This window comes from Bactrocera oleae, chromosome 6 (genome assembly GCF_042242935.1).
Source record: "Bactrocera oleae isolate idBacOlea1 chromosome 6, idBacOlea1, whole genome shotgun sequence".
NCBI classification, from domain to species: domain Eukaryota; kingdom Metazoa; phylum Arthropoda; class Insecta; order Diptera; family Tephritidae; genus Bactrocera; species Bactrocera oleae.
This window is the reverse complement of record NC_091540.1, coordinates 3,392,943-3,412,411: the sequence shown is the minus strand read 5'-3', so window position 1 is coordinate 3,412,411 and position 19,469 is coordinate 3,392,943. Positions and strand designations below refer to the sequence as shown.

The following is a 19,469-nucleotide window of genomic DNA, read 5'->3' as shown; positions in this document are numbered from 1 at the left end:
TTAAAGTTTGTGGTTAAATGTATTTATTTAAATGCCTAAAATATAACCAAAAAATATTTTGAAAAATAATAATATAAAATTGATGAAATACTTTCTTGACAATATTATGCAATAATTTCCAATACTTTCCAATCTTACGAGTCTGATAGAAACAATAAAATGAAATAAATTTAAAGAAAAAAGTCAAACGTGAATAATAAAAATTAAAGAAATTTATCTTTTTTCTAAATTTTCAACGAATTTCTTTGAGAAACGAAAAATTTCGAAAGTTTATAAGAAGTGAAAGTCTCAAGATTACCTCGAAACCTCTACAAAACTGATTTAACGCGCAGTAATATAATATAATTCCAAATAAACATGGCCGACGCAGTGCCAACTTCAACGAAAGACAATGGACTATGGCGTGATCTCGTCGCCTATTGGTTATTAGGTTTATGCAATAACTACGGTTATGTTGTGATGCTGACCGCGGCACATGATATTATTTCAGCTTTTGAAAGTGAGGTTAGTTTCATTACGACTAAAAAATATTTCGGTCGTAACTTTTCAAAATGCACACTTTCCAGACTCAAGCAAGTAAAGTACTGGAGTTAGCAGCGAACAGCACACAACGGCGTTGCAATAAGATGTCCACCAGCGCAGTACTACTGGCTGACATAATACCATCATTTTTGGTGAAGTTTCTGGCACCATTTATGCCCTTCAGGGTCGAGTGAGTGCATGATATAAAATATATGTGTTGGAAATTTCTATATATTATATCAAATAATAGTGCGCGCATGGGTCTTGCTGTCTGCTTAACGGTATTCAGTTTCATAACAGTCGCTCTAGCAAAAGTCGAATGGTTGGCTTTTCTCGGTATAATATTCACCTCGGCCAGTTGTGGTATTGGCGAGAGCACGCTACTGGCCTACTCATCCAGTTTTAATAAGTGGGTAGGACGATTATTAGCTTTACATTTGAATATAATAGCTATGTACGTATTTACAAGAGATGTGGTTTCGACTTGGTCATCTGGAACTGGTGGCGCAGGCATAATCGGCGCTCTATCTTATACGGTGCTCATTGATTTGAAATTGACACCACAACAAGCTATGCTAGTATTTCTGTATGTGCCCACTTTGGAGGCTTTGACGTTTTGGTTATTACTGCGACATCCAAAAGAGGCGATTGTGCGCACCGAGTCAGCGGAAATGGTGCCACAAGATGTGCTTACAGTAAAGGAGAAGATGATATACTTCTTCAAGAACTTGCTGCCATTCTTTCTGCCACTCTCTTTGGTCTATTTTGCTGAGTACTTCATCAATATGGGTTTGGTCCGTAATTTATTTTTATTTTATAATTTTTTCTAACTCTTAAATTCTGATTTCAATCTCTTCTATTTCCAGTACGAGTTAGTGTATTTCGAGAATATGTTCATCTCACCACCAACTCAATATCGCTGGATTAGCACCGTTTATCAAATCGGCGTATTTATTTCACGCTCTTCCGTCAATATAATACACTTCACCCTCATCTGGCCAATGGCGATTTTACAATGCATCAATGCCGTGATCTTCACATTGGAAGCGATTATCTTTTTTACACCCAGCTTTTGGTTGATAATTTTGTTTGTACTGTGGGAGGGTTTGCTTGGCGGTGGCGCTTATGTGAATACCTTCTATCACATGTCTAAAGTGGTACCACCCGAACGGCGTCAATATGCCATCGGCATGGTGGCTCAAGCAGACTCGTATGGCATTATAGCCGCTGGTATGCTCGCTATTCCCGTGCATAATCTAATTTGTGATATTGATGTGCGTGAAAGACATAGCTGGTAATGGTCAATTCTCCAAATATATACTATTATAGAATGTGGTGCAGTTTTATTCTGTGTTAAAAGTGTACCATAAATATCAGTGTTTAAAGATACTTTTAGGTATAATTTTAGATATACTTTTAGACATACTTTTAGATATACTTTTAGCCATACTTATAGATGTACTTTTAGGATAGCTATCCTGCTGAATGTATACAATTTATTAAGCCCTTGCACCATTGAATTATTTTTTACAAAATGTTTCGAACTTAGTGTGGTAATAAAATATCATAGAAATGATGTTTAGTGAAGAAATATTTTAACCAGTTAGAAACATATTTTATTATATTGCATTTTTTTCCAATAAACCTCCTGATTTTGAGACTTTTCGAAACCCCATTAAAAGTATAAAATATTTAGTTCTGAAAGCAAATTTCACTCACAGCCAGTTTAATAAATGAAATTGCCGACAGTTGCAATGTACAGAGATTATGTAGATTATTTGTTATATAGAAAAAAGTGGCTTCATATAACTCAAGTAGTTTTACTATACTCTGAATAGAGTATATAAAGTTTGCGACGAAGTTAGCTACACCCTTTTCTTTTGGGTCGGTCCTATAAAATGCTTATATGCAAAGTATTTTCTCAATTTCGGAGATATCGGTCTGAAAGTTGTAAGCGTCTTTTTCATTCAAAGAATTCCACTACTCATTGCGTGGAATCGTCATTATCAGACCACTGAAGCAGATAGCTGACATATTCAGTGCAGCCAAGGTTAACGTTTTTTTTTAATTTTTTACTGAATTCAGTTAAAGATAGATAGTACAAATGAATGAAGAATGTGCCTATAAATATAAAATAAATATAATTTCAAGGTTAAAAAAATCAAATTTTGTTGGACTAGGTATGTAATGAACTACTTAAGGTAAGGTAAAAAAAAATAAATCGATTTACTTCAAGCGCTGACTTACCTGAAAATATTTGTCGTCGGTTCCCCACAAATAAGTATCTGAACTCAATTTAACATTAAAACACCGTGGCCTACCTGGTTTCAGTGCATCAAATCCTAAGCATCTTCGCGTGCGCGTTTTGTATAAAATGACTTCTGAAGTCTGTTAGGAAGCCAGCCAAATTTTGTTCAAAACAGTGTTTTCACATTTCTGTTTTCTGATTTTCATAGTTTATGTACTTATCTCTAACATTTTCTTATTGCTCTACTTAATGAGATGATAACAAATATTTGATAAAAACTATACAAAACTGTGCGAATTTCAAAAAAAAAACTCCACTTATGTCTCCGTTTTTATTGAGTTTGAGCGATATTTCACTCAAGCGAATTGATCTCTGCCTATTGTCATCTAATTGAAATAAATAACACTCAAGTGGACAAACAGACAACTCAAAATATAAAAAATTACTCTCAGTGGTAAGCTTTCGTGTCGCAGAACGCAGCGCTCACAGCCAACGCTTTGTATTAAAATTCGATTATATCAACGAATCAGTCGTAATTGAGTAAGCAGCAACGCAAAGTGACTTCGACGTGCCAAACTGGTGAATGAACTTACATAGTAGCAGCATCAAAACAAACAAAAAGAAACAATTTGTAAATCATAATTAGATCACTGAAATTCTAAATTTAACACTCTGAACGCATACGTCACCGGTAGACTCTTGTTTGATAGCGAAATTGTTATGTTGTGTTACATGTTGAGTTGCTTACTGAGTTACGCATTTGTCGGCTTCGGTTTTATCAATTACCAGGTTGTTGCTGCTGATAGTACTGTGGAGCAAAATGGAGAGAAGCCGCATATTATTTTCATACTAGCCGATGATTTAGTAAGTATTTAAGTTAAGTTTCACTGAACCAAAATCTACGGTAGTTTGTGTTAAGGAAATAGTGCTTAGTGAGAATATAAAAAAGCCGTTATAGTCTATCAAATTACCGTGTAGTCTTTTTAGAGAAGTATTAGAATACATCCATTAGTTGCTACGAGATAAATTTTGGTTTAAAATTATAATGGTAAGAAATAACAAATCAGAAAACTTATCACAGAGATCAAACTTTACTAAAAGAGGAAAGATATCGCGTTAAAAATACAGAAATACCAAAAAATATCGTTGACTTCGGTTTCCCCGAAGATAGAATACAATTCACAAAAAAATTTTCATGCAAGAACTTAACTTTTATCGTTCAGTTTGTATGGTCGATCTAAAAAAAATTAGTCGGAGATTGTAGCGCTGCCTTGAATAATAACCGACGCCAAATTTTGTGAAGATATCTTGGCAAACTTGGCAAATAAAAACCATTTCCAAACAACGACTTGACTTTGATCGTTCAGTTTGTATGGCAGCTATATGACTTGGTGGTCCGATATTGATATATATGTATACAATTGATTATACATTTTCATATCAGAATTTACTCGTATAAAATTTAAGTGTAGCCTCCTTGTGTGAACATCAGAAACATATCAGTAAACTCTCTGCCTTCAACTAAAACTGTTCTTTTACTCCTCTCAGGGTTTCGAAGATGTCAGTTTCCACGGCTCGAACGAATTTCTCACACCGAATATCGATGCACTCGCCTATCATGGCAAAATCCTGGAACGCTTATATACGCCGGCAATATGCACGCCATCGCGTGGTGCGCTAATGACCGGACGTTACCCGATACACACAGGTTGCTAAATACTTTTTCAACAATTCAATTTTCATTACCATTTGAATTTAACACGCTTATTTTGACTTTACAGGCACACAACACTTTGTTATAAGCAACGAGGAACCATGGGGTTTGCCAACGAATTTAACACTTATGCCAGAAATTTTCCAAAAAGCTGACTACTCCACCCATCTGGTGGGTAAATGGCATTTGGGTTTTGCAAAACGCGAATACACGCCGACTTATAGAGGCTTCGACAATCACTATGGCTATTGGGGTGGCTTTATTGATTACTATCAGCGACGCAGCCAAATGCCGGTAAGTTTAGTTGTCATATGTATTATTAATAAAAATTTATTTAATTTTCACTGTCTGCTTACTTTGCAAGCTGCCGCACTACTCGATGGGCTATGACTTCTATCGCAATTTGGAGCTTGAATGCGCCGATCGCGGTGTTTATATGACAGATCTACTCACCAGTGAAGCTGAGCGTATAATACTCGCGAATAATAACACGAAGCCACTTTTTCTCTTGCTGAGTCACTTGGCAGTGCATGCTGGTAACGTTAATGAGCCGTTGCAGGCGCCGAAGGAAGATATTGAAAACTTCAGCTACATTAAAGATCCAAATAGGCGCAAATATGCAGGTGAGTGCAGTTTTTTTTATATCTATTTCGCAATCGTTTGAGTTACTCTTTTTTGTTGGAAAAATATTTAAGCATATGTTTTGAGGGTACAAATAATCAAATACTTATTTAAAATACAAAATAGTTCTGATTTTGGAAAAATCGGTTAGACACTTGCAATTATTTTTAGAAATATATGTGGTTCTCCGAACTCCAAATAAATTAACAGCTTTCAAGACGAAGCAGCAACATCTTGTAACTAGAGTACAAACCGACGAAAGCATACAGAGTTCTGTTATTTAAAAATATTATCTGAGTTATACCCTCTACCTGCGGTTTCTTTACTAGAGATTACTAAAGATCCTTTCCATACGACAGTTGTGGTTACACTTTTTGAATGTTATATTTAAAGGAAACTTTAGTCCCGATATCGGTATACCATTTTTTGGAAGCCTCCTTTAACAATTTATATTTATCTCTCCACAGCAATGGTCTCACAACTGGATCAGAGCGTTGGTCGTGTAATAAGCGCACTTGAAGAAGCCAATATGGTTAAAAATTCTATAGTAATATTTCAATCGGACAATGGTGGACCTTCAGTTGATCTTTTCGCAAACTCAGCATCGAACTGGCCTTTCAAAGGGGTATGGATATAAAAATGTCTGCCTTCAAAAACAATTAATATTACTTAAGCCTGCTTATGTCTTACTTCACAGCAAAAGAATACAGCATGGGAGGGTGGCGTACGCGTTGCTGGCGCCATTTGGAGTCCGCTAATTCCGCAACGTCGTTCACTCTTTCGCCCAACCATCTATATAGGTGATTGGTTACCCACTTTAGCCGCTGCCGCCAATATACCGCTTAATCAAACAGCGTTGCATTTGGATGGTCTGAACTTATGGCCAGCATTTAGCGCCGCAACAAATAATGTAAAGCCTGAAAATTACACCCGCGAAATAGTGCATTACCTCGACGATGTGTGGCATGTTGCTGCTTTACTGCAAGGCGATTGGAAGTATGTGAATGGCACAACATCAGCCGGACGTTTCAATAATGTGCTGACCTATCGTGAACTATACGATACGGATCCGAGAAGCGTCGATTACTTTGCAGCCGTGAAGAACTCAAGTACCGCGCAGGTATTGCAAAGATATGACGAAAATGAATTGCAGCGAGAACTTGTCAATCAGCTGCGTAATGAGGCCACGGTAGACTGTGGCAATGGCGTACAACGCAGCTGCAATCCGTTGTGGGAAGAATGTCTCTACAATGTGGCTGTTGATCCATGTGAACGTAATAATTTAGCTCCGTTAAATGAGTATAAAAAAATATTGAAACGCATGCGTAGAAGCGTACGACAATATAGAAGTAGCGCTATGCCGTTGGCTAATCGTAGAGGTAGCTTTGAGTATAGCCCTTCACGTCATCGCTGCGTGTGGTCTAACTTTTTGGAAGATACCGCCAGTGAGGGTAAGTTGCGGTCACCTGTAGGTACAGTTTAATAATTTTAATTGTTTTGCAGAGTTTTTCGTTTGCGGTCTCTATGGTATGCCCTGCGAAACTGCTACTTCAGTAGAGGGCATAAAAGTGGAGCATACTTAAAGCAGGAAATAGGTTTTGTTGAAAAAATCGTTGATACAATAAATATTAATGTTAAAACTACTACTTCATCAGTTAACAGTCTTTGATGGATTTCAAACTTAGGTTACTTTGGAATATAACTTTTAAAATACTTTGTCGGATACGACCGGATCGAGCAGTTTGTATGAAAGCTATATCCTATAGTCGGTTCCAACAAATGAGCAGCTTCTTAAGGAGAAAAAGACGTGTGTAAAATCTCAGATCGATTCCACAAAAAGTGAGCGACTAGTTTGCGTATATACAGACGAACATGTCTAAATCGACTGTTCTAGTCATGCTGATCATTAATATATTATATATATATATTGTATAGGGTCTCCGAAGTTCTCTTCTGAGTCTTACAAGCTTCGTGGCAAACTTAATATGTGTATCCTGTTCAGAGTATAATGAAGTACACCTCGAGTGGAGGAGCTTGAACTTCCAATTCATTCCATGAACATTAATTTCTAGACCTTGAGAGAGACACAGGTACTATGTAGTTCCACCAACCGACAATGAATTACTCACTATCATATGTGTTCGGACTTGTCGATAAATAAGTTTCTTCCATTTTGTATATATGGCACCACAATGAACATCTTTCATATTAATCGCGAAATAATTAGCGAAGTGTTCAGCCAGAAACTCCTTAAAATATAACTCTCAGCAAAAGGTTGTTTCTAATAGAGTAATATTCTTGGGTAAAACTATATCCTATAGTGATGTGAAAACCTTGGTTGGTGCCTTAATTGAGTGATTTGAACGTGGATCTAGTATACTTGGGATCGTGGCTTGATGTTCAGGTCGCTATACAAACGGATATATATTATATGTACGGGCATGTATATCTATATAATTAATAAGGTTATCGCGGAAGAAGATGTAGATTGGTGTTCAATCTGGAGTGTACTTTGGTCCAACCTTAAAACCCTACAATTTCTATGCATATAGTAATTTAAAGTAGTGTTGTTATTTTTGTAGAGGCAAAATTTTGTCCAAAAACACTAACTATTGCATAAATAAAATGATCAGGAAAATGCGCACACAATTACTTCCCCAGTCGCTGAATAAGCTCGCTAGTCTCTGGATAAACTTTATAAATGCAGTCTCTCTCTACCGCTCAATCACTAAAGCGCTTAGCTATTATTTCTCTCTCTATCCAACTCGCTCGCTCTCTGTTTACGGTAGTTAAAGTTGCACTTATCGACTAATAACGGTCGGTTGTAGTGCGCGAGCTTGACTAAATCTCCGCGAAGTAACTCTATTCAAAAAAAAAAACAAAAACAATATATCAGCGTATAATTTATTTATGCAGATTTTGCTTGTGTTTACTGATGATTAAATTAAAATGCTGAACAAGCAATTGAGTTAGTTAACCGCGCTCAGCGTAACGAAACGGTTTGGATAGTGCTATACTACAGCAGGCGTTAAAGTTTGTTCGTAAGTGGCAGACAGAAATACTTGTACGGGTGTTTGAGGTATTTTTCGATTGAATTGTGGGTGCTAGAATGCTTGTTATTTTTTTCAAAAATTAAGTTGTGTTTAAAAAATTGCAGTTCAGTTGAATTTTGAAAAAATTTTATTATTTTCTGTAAATATAATCGTATATTTTGTTTTTTGTCATATCTGTTCCAAAACTTTGCCTCCTCTTCTTTGAAATGTGTGAAACTAATTACTTAAATAGTTGTTTGCTACAAAATAAGCATTTTCAATTGCTTATTCAACACATTTTTCGGAAGTATCAGTGTTTTAAGCGCATACTTAAATTCTCCCACCGCTTCATGGTCCATTGACTGGCTATTGTTTGTTCTGAAGCCACATTAAAACGATCATTATCTACGTCGAACCGTGCGATGTGTGTGAGAATATGACAATTCAGCCATTCAAGTGCATAAATCAGCGAAGTAAGTCGGTGGTTGTCGATAAAAAACAACAACAATAACAAAATAGCTGATTGTATTAAATAACTAAAACTACACTAAAATATAAGATAAATGAGTTAAAATAAATTAAGCTGAAAATCAAAGTAAATTGCTAGCTACCTAAACGCCAGCGAATGAAGCACTATAATAAAGACTTGAAACTAGTCCGAATAAGTGTAAACAAAATCATTAAAAAGAATCGTATGTAAAAAAAGTATAAAAATAAAAAAATATAAACAAATAAGGAGAAAATTAAAAAAACAAATTATTTAGAAAAAGTTAAGTAAGACCAAAAAATTCTTAATACAAAAAATTAAGTAAAAAATATGTAAAAATTCAATAAAAAAATGTTTAAAAAGGAAATGAGTCTGAGTAAAAATAACTTATAAATAAAAAAACTCAACATAAAAACATTCTGAGAAAAAATAATATTAAAATAAGATAAGTTGATTTTGGCTGCACCGAAATTAAAATACCCTTCACAGGTGCATTTTTCATAATATAAAAGGGTATAAACATATCGTTTTTTTTTTATTTTGATAGTTCAGTTTTTATGGCAGCTATTTGCTACAATAGTCCGATCTAAACAATTTTTTGATAAGCAATGAAAAAAACTACTTTAAAATAATCTTAACTACCTGCTAGTATTTTAACCAATTTTTTTCTAATTACCCAACCGATATTGCTTGATAAATGAGCTGATATCTGTAATACACGCTTGCGCTTACAAACACACATGCTTACATATCTACATACATACAAATATATAAACGTCCATATATATATGTTATTTAAAAAAAAGTTAGTTATAGTTTGTATGTACTAGGTATGTACGTCAGCAAATAATTACAGACGGCCGTATGCGGAGGCACAACTCAAAGTAAATGTTTTGTTTTTTCACCTTCTTATTTCTGAGCATTAAACGAAAATGTGAAAAACGTGAAAAAGTGCGCAGAAGGTAAAAACAAGCGATAAATATGTATATTAAAATTTTTATTTGAAGTTCTTAAGCGGCTACACAAAGCCCACATAGTCGTCAGCACAAGTGGAAATTCGGTGAGAGAACAAAGATTGGCGCATGTTTCGGCTTGTGACTAAAATAAATTTGCATTTAAAGTAGATAAAGATAAATGACGCGTCTACATACTATATAAATGTTTGCGAAAAGCTTGAACCATTTTTTGACTTTTTGAAATTATTTGAACTTTATGAGAAAAACGCTAAAATAGACAGCTGCCAAGTTAGCGAAAGTTAGACAAATATGTGCACTTACTTGTATGTGACTCAGCCAAGAACTGATACAAGTAGGCTTTACGTGAGCCCATAAATACTTTTTTGCGTTGGTCATCAAAGATTAGATGGATTATATTCGAAGGACTTTTTTATCACATTTCTACCATATTCCACCAATTGGTGTGTCCACTTATTTCATCTTTAAGATGTTATCAAACGGGATGTTACAAAAACTATAATTTTGACTTTCTTAAGGAAAAGATGTAGATCTGGTTTTTATTGCTATTGTAATGAGAATATTCTACAAAAAATTTTAAAAAAATTTACAGCGCTGGATCAATCATAAATACGGGTCCGTTTCGATTAAGCAAATCGGTGTCTTGTGGAATATCATCCCTTTGAAACCCAGCTGTTTGAGGTCGTGCTGGCATATGTATATATACCTATATATATATAAGTAATTCCTAAAATTGCAGTGAACTCAAATATTTAAATACAATATATATCGTATATCTTAAAATTACGGAAATTGATCTAATTCATTGATATGTCAGATGTACAAGTATAGCGTTTTCGATTAAAAGGACCTACCATGTCTCAGTTTAGTTTTGTTTTAGATACAGACGGGTACAAAATATAACCAAAATTTATATCTGGATTTTTAACAAAATAACAATTTCCTTTAAGCAGAGCATCGTTGGCAGCTTAAAAAAGTCGCTCTCTCTGCTATTTTATTGACTTAACAGTGCTCAAAGTACTTGAGAGATGCTCAAATCATTTTGGCTCAAGATTAATGCATCATCATGGCGCGTAAATAGAAGACAGAGTTGGTGGGATATAACGTTCAGAATTAGGCATAAAGCAGCTTTTTAAGTAGGAACATCATTAGTATATTCACTGGTCACAGTCTGTTGGTCATTGATATACAGGGAAACAATGTAGCATCTCTTGTGCACTTGTCCTGCATTGGCAAGGCAACGCTTCAAGCATTTGGATGCCACACGGTATGAGACACTGAGAGAAGTATCGAAAGTGTGGCCACAGAACCTATTGAAATTCGTTGCATTGGCATCCTAGAAGATGGTTATTCCTCATGGACTACGTAGCTGCACTCCATCTGGCAACGCTAAGTGCCAAAACTGGTCTAAGCATAGCTCATTACTATAGCAGACTACACTAATAGATCATCGATCGCTTAGCCGAGTTCACAACCAATCGATTGATATTTTTGCTCTAACCTAATTTTTAAATATTTATTTACAATAATTATCAATTTTGATTGAAGTCAACTAAAATGATATCCTCAGAAATGCAACGAAGCACAAAGTATTATATATTGATTTATTTAATCAGTACCAACTGAAAAATATTAAAAACTAAATTACAGCGGCTATTAAGCTAATTGACTAACCGATTTCTTATCTGAAAATAATTAAAAATATTTGTCTTCCAAATAAGTGAATGACAAACAAATTCTACCGAATGACTGAAAGTTACATTCGAACTCATTTTGTCATAAGCGAGTATGTGTGTGTGTTTTTATTTAGATATATTATATAAATACATGCATACGAGTATACATTTCGAAATTTATTGGCGCTATTAAATACGGTTAAGTAAATTAAGACACGCCAGCATGCAAACGGGAAAAAAACGCTGTCTAATTTGACATAACAAATTATTTAATGAGCATCGACACCCACAAATGTGAAGATTAGACAAATTACAGAGTTATTGTGCAAAAGCTTATTCGAAGTGTTCTTCGAATTAGACAGTTACACATGTCACGAAGTGACTTTCAATTTGTGTCTCTATGAAAATACTTAATTTGAAAAGCGCTACTTGCAATGTAAAGTCGAATTTTAATCGTTGGTAATTGCAACAGTCTGATGACGTGGAGCATGACTGCACTGCAGGCGCATCTCCATAAAAGACAAATGATTCGTTGTTGGAGAGAATTTTTCGGTCTATTTGAGCTTAAGTTTCGCGATTATTTATGATGGAGAGTCAACTTATATATTCGACAGTAGGTAGATCATTGAACCCGTTTGAACCAGCTTCCTCTCTCATCCACTAAAAAAGTATTAAGAAATTTCGTTCGAAAATCATAATACTAGGTATATGGATGCCAATGGAGTACTGAACTGCAGAGGATATATTATTATTATGAATTTATGACCACTTAATTGCCGAAAAACCAAAATTAAATCAAACACAAAAATTGTAGAAATAGAAGTAGCCTTTGCTGAAAAATTCATTGATCCATTGCACCTGACTTATACCAGTTGTTTGTTCGATACGACACCGAGTGGAAGACAGGTACTATGCACTAATTATTATTTCAAGTATAAAGTTTTGTAGTATTATACTTAAGTACTTAGGAATATGAATTGATTGTTCGACTACAAATTTAAACAAACAAATATTATTGTAATAATTTATTAATATTTCAAGAGTTTTGGTATTTATGGAATGGAGTTGTTGAAACCTTTTTCGAAGATATAGCGCTACTTTTGACCATAATCTATGCCAAATTTCATGAATGTACCTTGCCAAATAAAATTTTTTCCATACAGGGACTTGAGGTTGATCGACCAGTTTGTATGGCAGCTTTATGTTTCAGTGGCCCGATATCCACGCTTCCGATAAATAAATAGCTACTTAGGGAGAAAAATTTTAGATCAATATCTCAAAAACTAAATCCCCTAAGCGTTGATTGTATAGGACAAATCTACTGACTAATAATATAATAATATTTTTTTTTACTATTCCAGGTATACGGAATTGATGTGCAATGATTTGAGATTTGCGCGAAAACTAAAATTATCTGAAGATCTCTTGCCGAAAGCTGTACTTAGTGTAAGCTCTAATCGATACAATTAAATTGATTAGCAACTCGGGTATCACGTAGATAATTTATACTTAAGAATGCATCAAATTATGTGGAATTTTCGCCAAGCATTGACAATTATATTGCTATGCTTCAATGTGCTGACGGCAGCACAAAGTAATGACAAACCCAATATTGTAATTATATTGGCTGATGATCTGGTGAGTGTTAACTACTTCACTAAAATCTTCGTAATTTATATATATGTTAATTTTCAGGGTGTTGATGATGTCAGCTTTCGTGGCTCCAATAAATTTTTGACACCAAATATCGATGCTTTAGCTTATAGTGGCATTATTCTGAAAAATCTTTACACAGCATCTATGTGTACGCCTTCGAGATCAGCACTACTAACGGGAAAATATCCAATTCATACAGGTTGGTATGAGAAAAACAATTTTTTTTCTGCTATATCATTCACTTTTAGAAGAATCCGGGTGTAGATCTGACGAATTTTATTTTTAAATCGTTACGATATGTCAAGCTACTTAAAAACCCACTAAAGTCGATCGGAGCATTATCTGTAGTTATCTTAAAAATTATAATACCACTAGGTTATAAAGCGCACCGTATATAGGATTCGTAGCGTGTAGATAACTTAAGCTAAAGAGTAATCGCTATATTAGCAGCATTTACGGTTCCGAACTTGTGATGTCAAAAAAGCACAATAAATATCAAATCGAGTCCATAGCGGCGGTCAAATCTAAGGTCCAAGTTAACTTGGAGATCTGTGATATTAATGTGAAGTCTAAAGACGGTTCAGTTTTCCAGAAGAGCAGGTTTGGTTCAGTTTGGGTAGGAGGTATTAAGTTTAGATGATTCTTGGGAACTTTCCGATTTGAGTTTAAGAAGCTCTTCGTCGAAATTATATGAAAAAGGTATCTCAGACTAAAAATATACAGATAATTTGTTCTAATGACTAAACTCTAACTCTTCATCTACGATATTTATTCAAATAAAAATATATCGATTTCTTTCAGGTATGCAACATTACATCATACCGAACTATGAACCCTGGGGTCTGCCGCTTAATGAGACGACAATGGCGCAGATCTTCAAACAGCATGGCTACTATACTAGCATAATTGGCAAATGGCATCAGGGTATGTCACGTAAAGCGTACACGCCCACAAAACGAGGCTTTCATCATCACTTCGGCTACTTAGGTGCCTACGTTGATTACTACGATCAAACGTTGGATGCAACGGTGCGTTCAAAATTTCTAAATTAAAAAAACAAAACTCGGTGAAAATCTTGTCTGTATGTAAATATGGATACAAAATATTTGCATTTAAAAAACTGCTCGTATTACTGACCAACAATAATAAAAATATTTCTATAGGTTCAAAATTTATCAATCGGTCACGATTTCCGTGACAACTTGGCTGTGTCGCGCGAATATATCGGCACTTATATCACCGATCTACTCACCGATGCGGCGACCGAACTGATAAGCAAACACGATGCGACCAAACAGCCATTGTTTTTGTTACTTGCACAACTGGCACCACATGCTGGGAATGATGACACACCATTACAGGCGCCTCCAGAGGAAGTTGAGAAATTTACATACATTAAAGATGGGGACAGACGAACGTATGCGGGTAAGTTGATAATTTGACGATGATTTCATGTTTGTTGTAAAAAATGTAACGATTCTCCTGGAAGATCATATAGATAGTTGTTTAGAGTTGGCTTCTCACGCATTTCTTTAGTTCCCGATTGCTCTGTTGAGCTCCAGAACTCAAAATTGTAATGTCCGCTGAAGCAACGCATATGTTAAAATTCCCCGAGTCTTGATTTGTAATGATTTTAGACAGCTACATATGGTGAAAGATCACTTGTAAGGGAACAAAACTTCACATTGATGTTACCTCACCTTACCTTTCTTTCTGGAGATCAGTTGTCTACAACAAAAATTCAAATTAAAGTACTTATTTTGAGGATATATATATTAGTAGATTAATATATCTGATCAACCCTTTTATTTAGTTTCATATGTTCAAGAAATAACCTTAAGGCTGAAAACAATCTGTGTATTTGAAAGAGATTCCAAAAACCGCATTTAGACTATGAAGAATACCGTTTGAAAACTGTAGTATTAGAGTATTTGAGAAGCACAGCAATACATCACTACACTTCCAGAACAATATTGAATGCTAAATATATTCCACAAAACTACTTAAACTTTCTTATAATTTTATTTGTAGCTATGGTTTCCAAGCTTGATCAAAGTGTGGGTGCCGTAATAGATGCGCTCGCAAATAAAGGCATACTCAATAATACCATACTACTATTTTTATCCGACAATGGTGGACCAACGGTGGGGTTGCATGCTACTACCGCCTCCAATTATCCACTCAGAGGTGTAAGTACAAAGTGTTGACACAAGTTATATTTTACAAATTTTACCCTGCATTTTTCTGAACAGCAAAAGAACTCACCCTGGGAGGGTGGCATACGCTCGTCGGGCGTGATTTGGTCACCGCTACTGGAAAATTTAGGCACCGTTTGGAAACAACAGCTTTACATTGGCGATCTGTTACCCACCTTAGCTTCGGCGGCCAACATACAGCTCGACACACAGCAAATGAACCTCGACGGTTTGAATCTTTGGTCTGCGCTCAAATATGGTTACGATGCTGTGGAACGTGAGATTGTACACAATATCGATGATATCTTCGATTACGTCTCATATGGTAAAGGTAAATGGAAATTTATCAATGGCACCACAGATGATGGCGAGTACGATGGCTGGCTTAGTGTCCGCCACAACGACAGCAATGCGGAGGTGGATCCACGTGCTGCCAATTATGAGGAGCTCATTATGAACACTACAGTGTGGCAGCATTTATCCGAGATAAATGCGAAAACGGCGCTACCGGGTGTCGTCAACATAACGAAATTGCGTCAAGATGCAGCAATTAGTTGTATGCTTGCTAATGCAACGCAGGGCGTAGCATGTGAACCGCTGCTGGGGCCGTGTCTCTTCGATATTGCTGTGGATCCATGTGAGCAAAATAATTTATACGAAACGATGAGTGATGGCAAGGTGGTGCAGGAGCTGCTTAAACGCATTGCGCACTTCCGTGAGACTGCACATGCGACGAATAATAAGCCGTTAGATGCGAAATGTGATCCACGGCTATACGACGGGGAGTGGACGTGGTGGGAAGATGTGCAAGATGGTGTGGACGATGATCACAACGGCGATGACGGTGATAGTGCGACGAATTTACGACTGAGCGGTTTGTTGTTGACTCTTTCGTTCGGCACTGTGTTTGTTATTAACCTTTTAAAGTATTCCTGTAGGCTGTAAACGTAAACGAGATATGTCAACTAATATTAATTTATGTACAATAAATAAAATATCTATTTATACAGAAATTAAAATTTGTTTGCATTATTTAAGAGATAGATGTACTTTTTCCAGCAAATATTTGCCTTTTAATTATTGTAAAATATTTCATATTATTCATCTTTATTACTAAACTTTAGTATTGTGGATCAAAATGAAAAATATGTTTTTTTTATATATAAATGAAGAAAGTATTAATTCTTATTTTTACTCACCTGAAGTAGATAAAATAGTAATAAAACAAGTAAAAACGTTATTTTTTTAATATACCCTCTTCAGAGCATAAATAATAAAAAATATTATTTAACGAAAAATTTAATTTAACGAACCAAAAATTTTCCACGTATGAAAATTTAAAAAACTTTTTATAACAATAAAATTTATATATATATACAGGCGATATATACACATATATATTCTTACGTAAGGTTAATGCAATAAATATTTAAATTTATATAGCTATATCGTTTTCAAACAAGAAATATATTTGTCTCAAGCCTCGAATTGAAAAAAGAAATATTTTTTAAAACTCTAAAAAAATGTATATTAAAAACAAACAAAACATGGAAATTTTTCATTCCACAAATTATTACAGCAAGCAAAATAAATTATTATTTTACTACAGATTGAAAATAAAAAAACTTTACCACCAGTTGTTAAAATCATATCAATAATTCAGAACAGTAATACTTTCGAATAAATTTTTTCGAACTTACACAAATAATTCAACCCAAATCTAACAAAATAAAGAAGTATACTATGAAAAATAAGATTAAGTGTCATTAAATTTCACTTTGACCTTTTAAACAAATTTTGAATTATATTGTTGATATTCAAAAATTGAAATTAATTATATCTCTAATTATCTTTTCTAAAATAATTCAAATCAACTTAAGGCAAAATTCAACACACTTTAAAATGCGATTATGGCATTTGGTGACAAAATGCTAGGCGTTTAAACATTTTTCATAATTTTGACATTTTTCAGTCACCCAGTGTATTTTAGTTGATAGAAAACTATGAAAATTACTCTTGAACAAAAATATAACTCAATACAGTTGTGCTTAGTTATAAATCAAAATACATAAAAATACAAATCTATTTATATTTTTATAAGGTGTCTGTGCTTTTAGCCGTAAGGGCATACAAATTAACTATTCTATTCAGACATATTACAAAGATAAACAAATATTTACAATGCAATTGCTGCCAGACACTCGATTATAGTAACACACTTTATAATTGTGAATTAGCACTTGATCTTGATAATTATATTTTGATTAAATGTTGAATATGAAAAATAAACATGTACGCCAAAGTCTTAAGAACTCAATGCGCTTTTATTATCTTTACAACTTCATTTGTTGATTGCAAATAAATACATAATATGCTACAAGTCTATACTATTTCTATACACTGAGGTAATCTTTATAATAGCAGATATTTATTAAACACTTATATATACGTAAAAGTACACACAATGTATGTATTCATTTCGCTCTCACAACATTTTCTGCCTAAAATATGAAAAATAGGCCTCGACATTGGAAAATGCATTTCGCTGCTATAATTTCGATTTGAAATTCGATAAATATTTTTATTATTTATTGAAGTTGAATGTTGCCTTTTTTACATCAAAATGTAAGCACTAAATAATGTAAGTGGCAAAAAAATTATTATGTAACTAATTAATATACTTTTTGAATTTATACCAAAAACTTCATAATCAGCTGTTTTCTACTCCGCAATTGTCACAACTACAGCGAACTGAAAGAGGAAAAGCCCGAAGTTGACATTGAAAAGCGTTTAAGCGCAAACAAGTGATGTGACGTCACAGCTTAAGTTTCAATTCAAAAACTTGTCGATTACCATTACTTTGGGATTTTACGCGTATTTAAAACCCAAACTGGATTTTCTTACTTATTTTGCAGTTTTGCTAGTTCTATATTTAACACACAGACAATTAGCTTAGTCCAAAAAAAAGTTCAATAATAATGCCTACTCGTATTTCATAAGTTAAATAAATTCACTGATTAAATTCACTTGCAAATATATTTAATTACTTTCAATTAAATACGATTTTATATATTAGATGCACACTTACATGAGCATTTACTATATTGTTAAGCTGAGTTTCCGCTCGAATGTGTTTCATATGTATATTGTCTGTATATCAAAATACAAGTCAGGTCTATACTCAAATAAACACATATAATATATATTTATAGAACTAAGAAATTTATTAAAATACTTGTTTTAATATACGATTAAATGAGCACATGAATTAATATCAAATATTTACAAACAAAATTATTAATTGCAATGCAAATGCATGTTGCACTAAGTATACAGAAAATTGGCGCTAAATAACACACAATTCGAAATACCATCTGATCAAATCAATATCGAAAAAAAAATTGCTTCAGTGTTACCTTTTTTTATATTTTCGAGAAGTTTGATCTTCATATTTCAATTGGTGGGCGATTAGCAGCTGTTCGTTTACAATACGAAAACCTTGAAAATTTTGCAGAAGGAGTCTACTTTATCCAAAAAAAAAAAATATATATATATTTGAGTGACACAAAGCATTCAATGAAGGTCGTGAAGTCATCGAAAACATCCCTCATGCGAGTCGTCCAAACACCACTTTTGAAGACGATAACATCAAAAAAGTTATAGAAAAAGTGCATGTAAATCATCGAGTTGGTAACAAAGAGGTAGCAGAAGATCTGAACATCATATGAAGCCCATCAAAGCTAGAATCCTTTCTTTTAGATGCTTGACACTGAATGAGAAACCCACATTCGTCGAATGCATTATTACTGATAACGCGACATGGTTTTATGGGTATGCCGCCGAAACTGTCCAACAATCTAGCGGTTGAGCCGAAACCGAAAAAATCAAAATTCGTTGAGGGCAGTGAAGCTCATCCCAGCCTAGTCTTATAGCATGTGTATGAGAAATTGATTTGAAGGCGATAATAAAGCTTTGTGTTGAAATTCGTGTAAATGTAGTTTTCTTGTCAGTCCAGGTCAAATTTTTTTGGTATTTACAAAATGCCTTTAGTTGTTGCAATTTTTTTCTTATTATTTTATTCTTCAGAAATTTAAGTCTCCGATTTTCCAAGATTTTAGAACCCTCTACAATAAATTAAAATTTTTGCTCACAACAATTTTTTTTTAAAGAAACAATTGGAAAGCTGCAAGCCTTACATTGAAATCTTTAGATTAACTGAGATAACCACTACGGTAGCTTTTCCCACGACTTTCGGGTCTACATAACGCACTCGAATTTATGTTTAATCTGAGGAGTCTCAATTTATCAGCATTCCTCAACGAATGTATTCTGCGACGAAAGCAA

At 34.3% G+C, this 19,469-nt stretch overlaps 3 protein-coding genes across 4 annotated transcripts; all 3 read left to right on the top strand.

The window, feature by feature from the left end:
- The first annotated feature begins 134 nt into the window (after positions 1 to 134).
- On the top strand, positions 135 to 1,853 carry LOC106616357 (battenin). Its single transcript, XM_014232978.3, has 5 exons — positions 135 to 504; positions 567 to 712; positions 773 to 931; positions 992 to 1,316; positions 1,389 to 1,853. Exons 1-5 carry the CDS (start codon positions 358 to 360, stop codon positions 1,818 to 1,820), a joined length of 1,209 nt encoding a protein of 402 aa, XP_014088453.1. The 5' UTR covers positions 135 to 357; the 3' UTR covers positions 1,821 to 1,853.
- A 1,189-nt stretch (positions 1,854 to 3,042) lies between these two features.
- Positions 3,043 to 6,748, top strand: LOC106616335 (arylsulfatase B). Its single transcript, XM_014232951.3, has 7 exons — positions 3,043 to 3,634; positions 4,319 to 4,478; positions 4,552 to 4,778; positions 4,849 to 5,107; positions 5,573 to 5,730; positions 5,803 to 6,556; positions 6,609 to 6,748. The coding sequence occupies exons 1-7, from the start codon at positions 3,491 to 3,493 to the stop codon at positions 6,686 to 6,688; spliced, it is 1,782 nt and encodes a 593-aa protein (XP_014088426.2). The 5' UTR covers positions 3,043 to 3,490; the 3' UTR covers positions 6,689 to 6,748.
- A 1,240-nt stretch (positions 6,749 to 7,988) lies between these two features.
- LOC106616334 (arylsulfatase B) lies at positions 7,989 to 17,510 on the top strand. Of its 2 annotated transcripts, none has more exons than XM_014232949.3 (7): positions 7,989 to 8,146; positions 12,636 to 12,912; positions 12,970 to 13,129; positions 13,732 to 13,958; positions 14,094 to 14,355; positions 14,962 to 15,119; positions 15,183 to 17,510. In XM_014232949.3, exons 2-7 carry the CDS (start codon positions 12,790 to 12,792, stop codon positions 16,068 to 16,070), a joined length of 1,818 nt encoding a protein of 605 aa, XP_014088424.2. In that variant the 5' UTR covers positions 7,989 to 8,146; positions 12,636 to 12,789; the 3' UTR covers positions 16,071 to 17,510. The 2 variants fall into 2 exon arrangements, with proteins under 2 accessions (XP_014088424.2, XP_036214226.2); XM_036358333.2 differs by having other exon boundaries at positions 8,071 to 8,184.
- The last annotated feature ends 1,959 nt before the right edge of the window (positions 17,511 to 19,469 follow it).